The 14,539-nt window shown below is 41.2% G+C and overlaps 1 protein-coding gene and 1 long non-coding RNA gene across 8 annotated transcripts in view; one reads left to right on the top strand and one right to left on the bottom strand.

Annotated features, from left to right (window-relative positions):
* The window catches only part of SKI (SKI proto-oncogene), a 99,812-nt gene extending 86,083 nt beyond the window's left edge, over nucleotides 1-13,729 (top strand). For 2 of the 5 annotated variants that reach the window (XM_046903176.1, XM_025142547.3), the window contains 6 exons: nucleotides 1,624-1,749; nucleotides 2,250-2,365; nucleotides 3,210-3,475; nucleotides 4,368-4,669; nucleotides 6,829-7,059; nucleotides 8,826-13,729. In XM_046903176.1, the coding sequence (XP_046759132.1) occupies nucleotides 1,624-1,749; nucleotides 2,250-2,365; nucleotides 3,210-3,475; nucleotides 4,368-4,669; nucleotides 6,829-7,059; nucleotides 8,826-9,014 (1,230 nt within the window). In that variant the 3' untranslated portion in view covers nucleotides 9,015-13,729. The remainder of the gene's footprint in view (nucleotides 1-1,623; nucleotides 1,750-2,249; nucleotides 2,366-3,209; nucleotides 3,476-4,367; nucleotides 4,670-6,828; nucleotides 7,060-8,825) is intronic. The other 3 variants (XM_015296939.4, XM_015296936.4, NM_001039318.2) reach the window with 2 other exon arrangements.
* Nucleotides 1-14,539, bottom strand: part of LOC107054921 — a 138,446-nt gene that overhangs the window by 16,382 nt on the left and 107,525 nt on the right. For all 3 annotated transcript variants that reach the window (XR_005841414.2, XR_005841413.2, XR_005841411.2), the window contains one exon: nucleotides 10,665-14,216. This is a non-coding gene — a long non-coding RNA (uncharacterized LOC107054921). The remainder of the gene's footprint in view (nucleotides 1-10,664; nucleotides 14,217-14,539) is intronic.

Here is a 14,539-nt window from a genome sequence, read left to right as displayed (position 1 = left end):
CCTGTGATTTCTACAAAAAGCATTTAGAACTGCCTTCTCTCAGTTGGGTTAGATGGGAGGTGCCGTGCCATAGCCAGTGCCGGAGTCAACCCCAAGTAAGCCTGAGGCTGTGCTGCAAGAATTCTTTGCAAATCCATCGAGGCTGGCATTTAGCACTGGTATGGGCTAATTTTGTACTTGCGGTTACACATATACACACCCATGTCATTCTACTTCATCTGCTACATATGGAAAGCTGCCCCGAGCTCCAGAGTGCCAGGGAATGTTTTAGTAAAACCTCCAGACTTGGTTTGATTATGTTACTATGCACACTGGGCTATAGAAGCCCTAAGAGTGTGCGTGCTGCCAGATGAACTGGCATGAGCTGGATATTCACACTGCTGCCCTGCTCCCATGCAAGGAGCAGGCTGTTGTACGTGCCAGAATTCCCTCCTAATTAAGGTGTGCAAAAGGGATAGAATTGCTCTGGTTTTATGGCTGATGGGTTTGCCTGGAAGTCAGCTGGGAGTCCGGGTCAGTGCAGTTTAGCAACACTGCTTCAGTTCCTCGTGTATTCTTTGGGTAAAGGCACCATTTGCAGGAGTGAATAATGGTTTGGAGCAGTAGTTTCTGAATTCCCAGCTAAGATGCCTTGAAAGGACCAGTTTTCAGAAAACAGGATGCTGACCAGTAAGGTCCTAACCTTCTATCACTGTCAAATAGACCTGTCTTCGAAGCATTTTGGGCTCTCAAAGTTTTGCCATATAGGTGTGTCTGTAGAACGATGAGCTACTGCTGGTTCTTCAGCGTGGTTCTGCCACCTCACTTAGAACCAGACTGATGGGAGCACAGTGAGTTCAGAATGGCAGAAAGAAAGATGAGAAGATGGAAGAGAAACCGAGGCAGTGTGTTGCTCTTGTTATTTGTAGCCATGGTGCAGAGCAAGATCCAGAACCTTCTCCCTCCTTGCCGGCAGACGAGTTTGTACTGGCAAGGCTTCAAGCTGGTGTCCCCAGTGCACCAGTTAAACCAGTAGTTACCAATTTTTTTGCAAGCCACTCTGGGACCATAGGAATTTTATTCCTTCACAGTGTTGAAGGAAAGGGGTTTTGCTTGCCAAAGGGCTTTCTTATGCTTGGGGATGATTTATGGGCCAAGCTGAGCCACTTGTGGAAAAGGCAAAGCAGCTCTTGGCAGCACCCCCAGAATCCACTGCAGCTGTGGGGTAGTGAAGTCATCGGCATAACAACCACTGCAAACAGAATAACAAAGTCTGTTCTGTTCTCGTTTAAAATAATCTTTCCAGTTCAGCAACCACATTAAAACTTACCTTTCTGCATACAAAAATAATAAAAGGCAGATACTTCTTTGCAACATGGTGTGAATGTCTCACATTTCTGCCTGTCACTCCTGCACCACCTACGCTTTACCTGGGCGTTTTAAATGGAGGAATGAAACCACGTTATGTTGTAATTTGTGCCTGTCCCATGTTTTCACTCCTTTGTTGTTCCTAAGAGTTAAAAATGCAGGAAAAAAGTGATGTTTCTTACATTCAAAAACAAAATTTGCTTTTGCTTTATATCTTGTTTCTAAGCTGATTGCAAAATTAATAATTGTCTTTGATTTTTTCTGTCCTTATTCCAGGTCCCTTCAGATCCTCCTGCTTCCAAGAAAACCAAAATAGACGACTCCGCTTCCCAATCTCCAGCTTCTACTGAGAAGGAAAAGCAGTCCAGTTGGTTACGGTCCTTATCCAGTTCATCTAATAAGGTGATTGCAGAGTATTTTGTAATCAAAAGAGAGAACAAATTACCGTGTAACATCCCTCTACTAAAACCAGAAGAGTTAATGTGAGAAAGACCTTGCCCAGGCTTTCTAAATTAATCACATTTCTATCCTTTTCCTAGCAAGCATTGAGCTATGCGGTCCTCCCAATTTCCTTGCCATCTTCCAGTGTTCACTGACCTTGATTGTGATGATGGAGTAAGCAATTCCTTCATGCCTTTGAGGTACAAGAATCCTGAAACTCAGGAGCCTCATGTGGTCTGTGCAAACCACGGATAACTTGTTGGCAAAGAAAAACAACATGGGGTTTCACATTGGTAGAGTTACCTCTTCCAATGGAACCCGCTAAGCCAGTAGGCCTTAGCCTGTGGGGGAGCAGTTTTAGAGATAAGAGAACATGTACTTAACAGAATTATTAGTGCTCTGTTGGGATTAATGCTTTTTAAAGATTGTTTGCACTTATTTTTCGTTCTCCTCCTTCCCAGAGCATTGGCTGTGTCCATCCCCGTCAGCGTCTCTCAGCTTTCCGGCCCTGGTCCCCTGCTGTATCAGCAAATGAGAAAGAGCTCTCAACCCATCTTCCTGCATTGATCCGAGACAGGTAAGGAGGCCAGAGCTGAGGGAGGAATGGGGCTGGCAACCGTGGAGAGTATCTGGAGAGCAAGTTGCTTTATGCTTGCCGTCTTGCATTGTTTGTTAGTTGATCAGTTCACTAGTAGTGGAATAAAAAGTATTTGCTGGTGCAGTGTTCTAGTTAGCAGAAAGGAAACAAAAAAGGTCTAAGAGTAGGCCTTTGGGCACCTGAATTCCGGGGAAAAAATACCTAAAACTTCAGCAAGTTCTCAAGTTTTAATAGACAACTGAAGATACTTTGTATTATACATGCTGAGTTGAAGTTGCAGGCAGTTTTTGATACCTTTTCTGCTAAATTCTTTCTATGTGACGTTACAGTATTACTGTTCTTTAACATAGTTACTTTTTAAGGCATTTTATGTACAAGTATTCAGATGTCCTGTGTCAAGAAAGTAAAGTTGCACAAGGATACATTTTGTACTCCTGTGGCCTTTGTAGGGAAGCTGTTTCCAAGCTTAGAAAACATTCGTGGATAGACAGAATTAAAGAAGTCCAATTAGGAAAATCGATAATGCACAAAGACTGTGGGGAAGCAGCATCATTTTTAGACTGGGAGAGCTTGGTACTCAGAATATATGGTCCATCACATATATCCCTCCTGACCTGGACGGAGATTAGCAGTATAAATTACCTCCACATTTAAATGAGTACTTAACAAATATATAGCCAGATTCTTAGCTGGTGTGTATTGGTGGACCTTCACCGTCACTCCAGTAAGAGCCTTGCAGTTTCAGTGTAACACACAGATTGGGAAGCGTTTTAAAGTCAAGAATATGACTGTTTTCTCCTTCCTTTTGTCTCCCCCTCTCCAGCAGTTTTTACTCCTACAAAAGCTTTGAGAATGCTGTGGCCCCCAACGTGGCACTCGCACCTCCTGCCCAACAGAAAGTTGTGAGCAACCCACCCTGTGCCACAGTGGTGTCCCGGAGCAGCGAACCGCCGAGCAGCGCTGCGCAGCCACGGAAAAGAAAACATGCTGCAGAAACCCCGGCTGTCCCAGAGCCAGTGGCCACGGTTACTGCCCCTGAAGAGGATAAGGAATCAGAAGCAGAAATTGAAGTAGAGACCAGGGAGGAATGTAAGTGTATATCTGCCTTTACTTTGTTTTATTTGTGCTCTGTTTTCCTCTGGTTAACCTCCAGCAGTTAGCTACTGAACTCTGTTGCGTTCAAACATAATTCTGGAGGCCTGATTCCTCAATGGCACATTAAGATACATTATTCGGTAATGAAAAGTTTGTAATAGTGAAAAATGAGAATGAAATGTAATTTGAGGGGGTGTTCTCCTGGGGCAGGAACAGAGGTGCATCAACAAAAAGTACCTGAACCATAGGGGTCCACAAACCTAGAGATTTTCACTAAACCAGACAGCCTTTAGTTAAAGCAGGTAAGTGCTGTGCAGAGGTGAATGTAATGTATGTGTATCCTTTGTGGGGTATGAACATGTAGCCCACATGTTCAGCCAGAGAGTGCAGTTGTAGTTTCAGAGCTGCATCCATGCAGCTGAATGCATAAGGCAGGGATCAGGACTTGGAATGCTCTTAGACAGTACTGATATATTGAGCCCCTCAGTGAAGGATGAGGGTACTGTTGTTGCTTTACCAATATACCCTTTAGAGAATCCTGCTGCCGAGCTCAGTATGCTCAGTCCATACCTGCTGTGTACAGTTTTGGCAAAGTAAGAGGTTCTATCCACTGAAAATGTCAGGATCGTGTAGATTGGTGATGTAAGAAAGACAAAGTCACACTTCAAGCAAATAAGATGTTCCTCAGTTACTCAGCAAATAAGTTACTCAGATTTGCATTTTCATCACTCTTCAAGCATCAAAGTATAAAATGAGTACTTTCTTTCTTCCATTTTTTCATTGATTATTGACTGTCTCCTCTTTAGAAACAGAGCTCAACATATTTTGAGTTACATTTGTTTTCTACATTTTTTTTTTATTAATTTTAGATGTTTCTATTTTTCAGTCACCTCCTCCTTATCCTCGCTCTCCTCCCCATCCTTTACTTCATCCAGCTCTGCAAAGGACATGAGCTCACCTGGGATGCAAGCCCCAGTCCCAGTCAACAGTTCATATGAGGTTGCAGCACATTCTGACTCTCACAGCAGTGGGTTGGAAGCTGAGCTGGAGCACCTAAGGCAGGCCCTGGACAGTGGCCTAGATACAAAAGAAGCCAAAGAAAAATTCCTCCATGAAGTTGTTAAAATGAGAGTGAAGCAGGAAGAGAAGCTAAATGCTGCCTTGCAAGCCAAACGCAGCCTACATCAGGTAATGTTGAAGAATAGCTTTCTCTTATCACTGTCTGCAGATGCTCTTCCAGATAGAAACCATTAAGTTGTCTCATGTTAGAAAGAATTGCCTCATTTTTCCCAAATAGCAACAGCCTTTACTGGAGAACGTTTTGTAAATTCAGCTGGGAAACCAAAGTATACAGGAACCATTCTTACTTTTTTTTTTAAGCTAGCCACCTGTTTTTGCTTTAGAGTATAAATCCATGGTTACCAAAATCAACATTTTTCTTTTACTGAAAAAAAATCTTCTATCCCAGCACAGTTTATTTTATTTTAATTTCACTGAACTAGAAACATCTCTGTCATTTTGGAGGTTTTACTTATAGTTTAAAAGATTTTTAAAAGCCCTCCGATGGCCCAGCTGCTGGAGGGAGGGATTCTTGGGAGATGCTTGCCAAAGCTCTCATGAAGAACTGAACTGCAGCTCTCCTCTTTCTTTCAGTGGAGAAACTCCTTATTTCTGTAAATCCCAGGTACATCAGGTCAAAGAAAAGCAGTCAGACAGAAAATGTTGGAGATAGTGTGGCCATTAACAAATCACAGTGGCTGCACAGAATGGTGGGTGAACTTGTATTTTGAGATAGGGCAGAATTAGGACAAACGAATGCAAGAGAGTACCAGATTAGAAGCTTTGCTTGTCCTCTTGGAATACTGCGTGCGGAGCTGGAACCAAGCTAGAAGTGTAATGCATTAGATAGCTGTAGGGTGTCAGCTGTAAAACAAGGCCCAGGGGACAGAGCACTGATATCTGTACCATTGGTCAAGAGCAGGTGTAGGCAGTCTGGCTTTTCTTTGAGGAATGAAACAAAGGACAGCAGCTCAGAGACACGATTTGTGTGCAACATCACTGCTGTGTTAAAAACTGGAAAAACAAAACAATTTGGAGTCAGATTTTCTACTAGCCAGTAAGAGGAGGTGAAAAAGTTAGAGTGTGAAGTGTGTAGATAGTATCACAATTAGAATCGTAATGAGAGTTTACCAACTCAAATTCTTGCAGAGCTTCATTTCGTTACAGCAGACCTCCCTGTGCTGAATACTTCTTACGTGTGAATGGCTTGTTCTGTGCGAGCTGCAGGTCAGGTCCTGGAGAAGGGAGACTGAGCACTGTCTTTTCCACAGAGCTGCTTTTTTTTTTTTTTTTTTTTTCCATCACTTTGTGCAAATCAATCACTTCATTCCTTTGCATTTCAGTAAATCTGTTTCATTTTATGTATTTAAAAGTAAAACTAAAAACATTTACAAGTAGCGTATATATTTAAAGCTAGCTGCTAAACTTGTTAACTACATACACAGCGTATAGTTAAAGTAAAATAGGAATTGTATCAGGTAAGTAAGTGGTGAAGCAGCAGAACTGAGCATTGAGGCATTAAGTGGAGCACATGGTAGAAGAAGTTATCCTAACCATCCTTTTCCATTTGGGCAGCTGTGGGTTTCCAGTTCCACATACAGAGCAAGTACATTTGTGCATGCTTCCAGAGGCAGGGCTGAGCTAACAATGGCCTTGGATAGGAAGTGAGATTGTCAGAAGAGTGAATTTCCCATGACCCGAGTGCAGCGTTACTTAACAGAAACATGCTGCTGTGAGGGTTGTGTCTGACAGGGAGGAAATGCTGCTTCTGAAAAAAAAAGTTTCTAATTTAACCATTCGGGAGACAGGCCTTTGGTCAGCCATGTTTTTCAATGCTTACTGAGGGAATTGTCTTCTAACAACTTTTTAACAACTCCTGAGAGAGGTGGCAGTTCCCAGAGCAAAGCATGGTTTCCATTCAGTTGAAGGTTTTAGCTTGGGGTTTCCCAAGTGCTGTGACAGAGCAGCCTGCTGGCTGGGGGCCAGGAGACATAGGGCTGCACACCACTTACCTACAGCAGAACAGAATTCCTTTGAGTTAGAAAGAATATACACAGTTTGTTTTTTCTCAGGCTTGCCTTAAGTGTTCTTGGGGGGGTTGATGTGCTTATGGATTTCTTCTGCAAGCAGTAAGTCTCCTTGTTCAGCTTTGCTGTACACAAAGAGCATTCACAAATAGCATATATCACAACATTGTGCCTCTTCGCTGTCTTCAATTAAATAAGACATTTGTGCTAATTGAGCCTCTGCACCTCAGTTCTCACACATTTACTGCTTGCGTGTTGTAGGAGCTGGAGTTCCTCAGAGTGGCAAAGAAGGAGAAACTGAGAGAAGCAACGGAGGCAAAGCGCAACTTAAGGAAAGAGATTGAGCGTCTGAGAGCTGAGAATGAGAAGAAAATGAAGGAAGCCAACGAGTCTCGGATACGGCTAAAGAGGGAACTGGAACAAGCCAGGCAGATCCGGGTTTGCGACAAGGGTTGTGAAGCTGGCAGGCTTCGGGCCAAGTACTCTGCCCAGGTAAGACCTCAACACTGACAGCTCACAGCAAACAAACCTACTGATGGTGCGCTTCGCAGCAGTAGATGGTGTCTGTATTTTCTCAGATGCCAGCTGGCCTCATTTTGTCTAATTGGAAGTGCAGCTCTTACCTAGATAATGGCTGTGTCCCCATCGTGTCAATTTACAACCCTGGTCCTAATGCGAGGTCTTACTGATATGCCTGAACTTCAGTTCATTTGAGTTCTGCCCTGAACTTTGCACATTTGTCCATTAAAAATTACTGTTTACAGGCAACTAAGACAACAAGACTTAAGACGTTACTTCAGTTCCACTAATACTCTCTTGGCCATGCCAACGCATAGAGATCCATTTCAGTACAGTACACAATAGGCAGTCACTTCAGGATAGTTCCTGGAATGCAGAAACATGCCATTACACGTAAAGCTTAAAGCTTTGAATTAAAAATCCTTCCCTGCCCCTTCTGCAACCAGATTCTTATGTAAGAAATTATTTTAGAGTTTCTTTAAACCAACCAAAGCCCAGCAGTGACCCAAGAGCTCAGGCTGAGCGTCCTTCAGTCGCTTTGTTGTGTCTTGCTGTTGCAGGGCATGTGGGATGCCAGGCAGTTGACTGTTCAACCTCTGAAATAACCCAGTGCAGCAGACTAAGCTGAGTGTAGAATGGCAGCCTCCTGGATTTCTTTGAGAAACAGCACTGAAAAGCAATCCACTGCCTTCCCCTTCCTCCAAAAAAGAAGAATCCCCGTTGCCCAGTAATACATTTCCTATAGAAGAGCATGGTCCCACATTCACAACCCACACCTCACATATAGGGAGCCCTTGGCCTTGATAGAGATTTCAGATGACAGCCTCCAGGCCAGCTCCTTACTGCATCACAAATAAGAGGTGTGAGTCGGGAGTCAGCCACAGAAAGTTTCTGAAAAATGGGGCACATTTGCCTAAATTTAAACTGCTACACACAAGAGAAATGTACCACTTGCAGCTGCCACACAATCATCACACATTTGCTCAACTTGCCCACTGTACACACCTGTGTTAATGGTAAAGGGAATTCTTCTAGATCACATTTACTATAGCGTGTTTCTGCTGTGCACGCTGTTAGATGCACACACTTTATGAAGGTGTTGCTATGCCCAAAGCACAAGCTACAGATACTTGATGTGGTTACTTTAGGGAGGAGAAAAAAGGAAAAGAAAAAGCAATAGAAATCAGAAATTTGTCTAACCCAAGCTCTCAATAACGGGAAGGGGAGTGGTTCACTTGTTACCACTGTGAGACACGTCTAACCGGAGACCAGAAGCAGGAAATGATGTGGGCTTCCTCTCTAGCATCACAGGATGTCTCACTGATAAGAGATGTCCAGACTAAACATAACCAGATTGAGAACTGCTGCTCTGGGCGTTACCTGCAGCTCACTTCCACTTTAGCAGAGAAAAAAAAAAAGAAAAACCAAGGCAACAAGTGCAGATAAAGAGAATTCCTCACAGATTGAACAGAGCTTTGAAAATGTGCAGGTGCCTCCTTACAGTTCCACACGTTTAATGGAAGAGGTATATGGGTTCCTGTATGTGAGGGTACTGCAGCTGGATATTATATAGCTGATACAAAGGATACATCGGAAGTATTTAAGAACTTCTAAGCTGAACAGTTTGTGTAATGCACTTGGATTACCATAGAATAGTCTATGGGAAAAAAGTACAAAAAGAGAATTCTTTTCCTTACCTCAACTTTGGTAGTTTCATGTCTGGTTTTTCTTTTCTCTAGATTGAGGACCTACAGGTTAAGCTTCAGCATGCAGAGGCTGACAGGGAGCAGCTCCGAGCTGACCTGATGCATGAGAGGGAGGCTCGAGAACACTTGGAAAAAGTAGTCAAGGAACTTCAGGAACAGCTGTGGCCTAAATCAAGCAGTCAATCCAGCAGTGAAAACACAACGAGCAACATGGAGAATTAAACCACGTCGTCTAATACAGACAGAATGACATATATGCACAGTAAGGGAGGATGGGTGGGGTACGTGTGTAAGTGCATGTGTGAGTAGTTGTGTCTTAACACACAGATCTAGGAATATGGATTCTTATTAGTTGGAAGGCAAATGTTACTCTTTATAACAGAAGCACTGAATTACGCCTCTTTTTTTTTCCAATCCATATAGCACAACATCTTACTGTGCCTATAAAACACAAAGTGTTTATAAACAAAATACTTTTAAGTCCACAGCAAATTTTCTACTGGCAAACTCCAAGCAAGCAGCATCCTCCAACTAGAATCAGAGTAAAAGGCAAGCATGGCAGTGTTTTCATGTTGCCCTTCTGCCTGTCGGAACATTTTGGAATTTAAAAACAAACTTTTCTTATAAGCTATTTAAAGTAATTCATTACACAGACTTGGTATTAAAAAAATTAACAAGATTTTTTATAACGAACCTTTAAAAGCAAAACAAAAACCTTCGATGCACAATTTTTACGACTTGTTAAAGGCTTTGGGATTCTTACTGCAGAAGCCCTTTGGTGATGATGCCATTTCATTAGCAGTTTTCCAGCCGTCTCGGAAGCCATCACAGTTTTAATCCTGTCCTGTGGTTGTATGAGAATTTCAGAGTGCTTTTCAAAGTTGATTTTTTCCTTAGAAACAATCACCTTCATTTCCTGTCCTGAACACAAGAAGAAAGGAAGATGCAGGACTGTAAGGGCGTGGGGGAGGGCAGGAAGAGAAGATGGACGCTTTGGAATTATAAACCCAGCCTTACAGACTTCAGTGTTTCAAATCACGCCATGTTTTCTAAAGACATCTTCATTAATCGATGTGTTCAAAAGACTCACTTCATCCAAGAGCACTTCAGCTTTAGGAAAAGAAAGAAGGAAGTAAAGGAAGGAAATGGATGACCTGTTAAGTTGGTTGAGAAATAAAGCAGAAGATGTGTTTTGAAGTCATTCTGAAATCTTCGCGTCAGCTTTCAGTTCTCTGGAAAACTCATCTTTGTTGCACCATCTTACCATAGAATTCAGTATTTACCTACTTCTATTCTGAACTGTTTGTCAGGATTTCTGTGCCCAAGGAGAGTGCAACACCGCATTATTGGATACTACAGAAAAGAAAAACCACGTTTTTGCTGCTGTGAATAAGCCTACATCTTTTTTAAAAGAAAAACTTCTGTTTTTAAGAATAGAAATTACTTTAATTTTGGGATCCGAGCCGCAGCCCTGGAATAGAAATGCAGCCTACCATCACTCTGTCTTACTACCATTGTTAGCGTCGTCGTTCATTTTTTTTTAAACTGCACTTTGTCAGAACCTCACTCTGCATTTTATTCCATATTTTGGAAGTTTACAAGTTCAGCATTCTCGATTCTGCTCTGCAGATGTTAAAATCATCACCACCATTTTCCACCACGCGACACCTCGCGCCGTCATTTCCATGTATGCAAAAGAAGAACTCAGTGGGTACAGAATGCTACCAAATACAAAGGCAGCAGAGCAGCGTGCTGCTGGTTGGGTTTCACAGCTGCGCTGCACGGCTGTGGCTGTCGAGGCTGGGAAGTGCTCAAATACAGTTGGTGCTTTACTGAATGAGAGAGGAGTTATTTTCACCCACACACACTCACCTCTGATACACTCAAGCTCAGTGAAAAGTTGATCTGGGGCTGCAGTTGTGCCTTCCAGCTCATTTTTCCTCTCAGCATCTTCTATAGGCAATGCTGACACTTTTTTTTTAAACCTTAAAGAATAAAAAGAAAAAAAAAATTCTATGCATCGTCATACCCAGAAGTTATTCTAAACAAAGAAATGTATTTCCAGTAATCTTTATTTGCTTTTGGACATTAATGCAAACTATGTAAGCTTAAAAATTATTTCCCTGTAGACAGAAAGCGGCTTCCAATCCTAAAATTACAGTATTTACTTACAGTACATTAGAGGGGTTTTTTTGTTTTTTATTTTTTTTTAAACAAGAGCTGTTTGCTTGAAACCATTATAATAACCATTATAGTAACTGTGAGCATTAACAGAGAAGTTCATATATACGTTTTAGGTACAAAAAGAAGAAATAAGAAAGGAGTAGAATTACTGGGACAATGTAGAACTGTTGGGAGCAAGAAACAGTGACAGCAAATAAATGACACGAACCTGTCTGGTTGTGCAGGCCTTGGCCCTGCGCGTGGGATGCTGGAGCCCGAGGCTGGATGCAGAACTCCTCCTCTAAAGTGCAATGCAAAAGGATTTTTGATTATGCTTAGGCAATGTTGTTGGGGTTTTTTTTATGTGGGATTTTTTTTTTTTTTTGCTTCTTTGTATGTTTTTTTTTTTTTTTCTGCGATTATTAAATCATATGCATGGAATTAAAATCTCTGCCATATGTATATTCATTAATGGGCATTATTACTGTCTTATGTAAAGGGTTTATTTTGTTATGCAGTATGCATAAAAAAAATGTTCTCAGCCTTATGATTTCCAGATCTGTATTATTCACTGATTTCTTCAAGGGAAACTGAACGATTTTAGCTTTAGCTGATCATTGTGCATTTCAGAAGTCTCCCATTTGCTACGTTTTGCTGCCATGTTAAGAAATTACACATAGAACACATCTGTTCTCACCCCAATATCAGATTCCTGAAATCTGCTTTTTAGATATTGTTGTTTTCCTCCCACTATGACTCACCCACACATGGGCAGCACAGCCCTCTCACTTTGCTTTTCCTTCCAGGAGCAGCGCCCACTGACCTGTAGCACATGGCACTATTTATTTCGTGTGTCTCAGGAAGGATAGTGATTCACTGCCACAACTTCTGTGCGTGTGATGCTTTTACCCTCCAACATCAATGAATTCTGCTTTTTTTTTTTTCCCCCAAAGAAAAAAAATTAATAAGGAACATTTTTCTTTGCTGTCAAACCACTATAATCATCCTTGTTTCTCACATAGATCGGATGAGATTTGCAAGAGATCTTTCTAAAATGAATTACAATATGAATTATGTACTATTGTTAGAAAAGCACGGTTTCTTCTTTTGCCATGTATTATAATAAAGTGTAATACATGACTAAATCACTGCATTTGAAGTTAAGACTTACAAGTGTTTGATTCTAGGGAATGGAAACATCCTAGTAAAAAATGTCTGTAAAATCAGGTTTACAAATCAGTGTGATTGAATAAGGTGCACAAAGGCTGACAGCAACCCCTTTCCACCAGCAGTTAATTGACAGGGGAGTTTTTACAGGATAGGAATCGTAAATTGTTGTGTGTCTTTCCTAAGTACACTTTTACAATAAAATCTTGATACATTCTGCAGAAATAATTATTTTTTAATTCAGAATTCCTGTGTATGTAACTTATTTTTACAACAATTCTGTCAGTATCAAGCCATAGAGACACTTTCTAGAAAATGCCTCTCAACGTGGTGGGAACCTTCAGGGGAAGCAATGCTGGAGGTGTTGAGGTGAGGGGGTTCTGTGTGTAATTTCTGTGTCTGCTGCCCTGCAGTGGGCAGCTCTCACTCACCGCTCAGTCCGCGCTGCGCTCCGTTTGCACTCCGGCCCGCGAGTGTAGGAATTGTAAAGGCCATCTTCTCACTTCATCTGCTCTTTAGTTTCCTTTTCCAAGTTAAAAGGGAGAAGAGGTGTTTCACAGAGGCTGTTGACTCTCCCTGTAATTAAAAATATATTACTTGTATATTCAGTTTAATTACTCATTGTTTCTATTAGTGAAAGAAGACTTAACGAAGGGAAAAAAAAAACCAACAGCAATAACATTCATATCTTTGGAGCAGCTAATAGTATAACATAATATTCTGCTTTTCAAACAGAACTAGCCAATGTAAAAAATACTTAACAGTAAATTCAACATGTAAATACTTTTTTTCATTTTACACTGTTGTATTATAAGTGTATATGGTGTTTACTTTTTCAAAACTCTTTCTTACCTGGTAGCTGTCTTGTTTTATGAGTTGTGTTTTTAACTGAGAAGAACCTTTGCTGTCTGTTAGGAAAAACAAAACAAAACAAAAAAAATCTTTTTGCAAGTTTCAATGTGGGTTAACCTCTCTCCATCATTTGCATTTTATTTGTCCGTATTTTCACTGTAAAGTATTTTATTACCAAAAGGTTGATTTTTCTTTCCGTTCTGCCCTCTCCTCAGAATCAGCCCAGATGTTTTAAGAGGTTTCTGTTGCTTTGGTTTTTTTGTTTGTTATTGGTTTTTTTTTCTTTCTTTCTTTTTTTTTTAATGAAAGAAATCACAGAAATGACATTTTTTCAATTGAAGAAAAATAAATCTATACATTTATAATAGCCAATAGCATTTCAGCACATTTTTGTTATCCTGGTCTCTCCTATGCTGCTGCTAATGACAATATTATGACTTACTCTACTATTCTAGAACTATTTTTATGTAAGTAATGTATGCTTTCTTGTTTATAAATGCCTGATTTAAAAAAAAATAAGAAAAAAGCTTGGCATATTTATCTATTTCGCTGTGTACCTTGATAGTCCTTTTCCACCCCCTTTTCCACATCCCCTCCCCTTGAAGCAGATAATATTGTAAAATAAAGGACTTTATGAGATTATGTATGAAAATAGCTATGCTTATATACCACAGTGACTGAATGTACAGTGTATAGACGCATTACCTAAAATAAAATTGTTTGTCCAGAAAAAAATAAATAGATATGCAATGGTTTTTGAGTTTTCTCTGCTTGCAGCTGGGCCCTCATTGTTCAGGCCAGGCAGATGTCAGAGACCTGAGACGTGTATGGAAAAGTGTGAGGGATCTCTGTCTGAGAAGTCAGGACTTATCAAAGCAGTTTAATTAAAACACTACATTAGACAGAAACCCTGCTATGCAAATGCACACACGTAACTTCTTTAGATTGTTATTTCCCTTGAGTTAATTTCCCAGGTGACATGTATATTTACCTACAGCAGCAGCAGAGGTGACAGCACCAACACCAAACGCTCTCCTTGAGCCTCTTAGACCCAGCAGATTAAACAGACGTTCCTGGGCAGCAGCAGTGCTAACAGAACACCAGACCCACCCGGAGACCTGCAGGCTGGGGATGTGCTCTGCGCCTTGTGATGGAGCAGAGGTGTGGAAGAGGTGAGGGCTGAGCACGGGCTCTGCTTCCTCAGCAGGTTCCCTCTGGGGCTGTTGGATCAGTCTGTTGTAGCTGTGGAGAAACAAACACAAAGCTCGTGACTAACACGGGCCAGATGTCTTCGCATGGCATGATCCACTTCGCAGGTCTGATGACAGAACAATTTATTGTTATGTGCTAATAATACTATACATATATTTATTGCATGTGTGCATATAGATCTAGACGAGTCATATTCTGTAAAACAGCAAACTTTTTTAGCCTGCAAGCCAATTTCTTATGTTCCAGTTTTGAGATCATGCAATGTAGCCATGTATTCATCTGCTACACACCCACACACCCTAAAAAAAAAAACAAAACCCCTTCTGCCTATGGGTGGAAGTGGCATTAAATTG

Source organism: Gallus gallus, chromosome 21 (genome assembly GCF_016699485.2).
Source record: "Gallus gallus isolate bGalGal1 chromosome 21, bGalGal1.mat.broiler.GRCg7b, whole genome shotgun sequence".
NCBI lineage: Eukaryota > Metazoa > Chordata > Aves > Galliformes > Phasianidae > Gallus > Gallus gallus.
The sequence above is the reverse complement of the archived record's forward strand: the minus strand, read 5'-3'. Positions and strand labels throughout refer to the sequence as shown.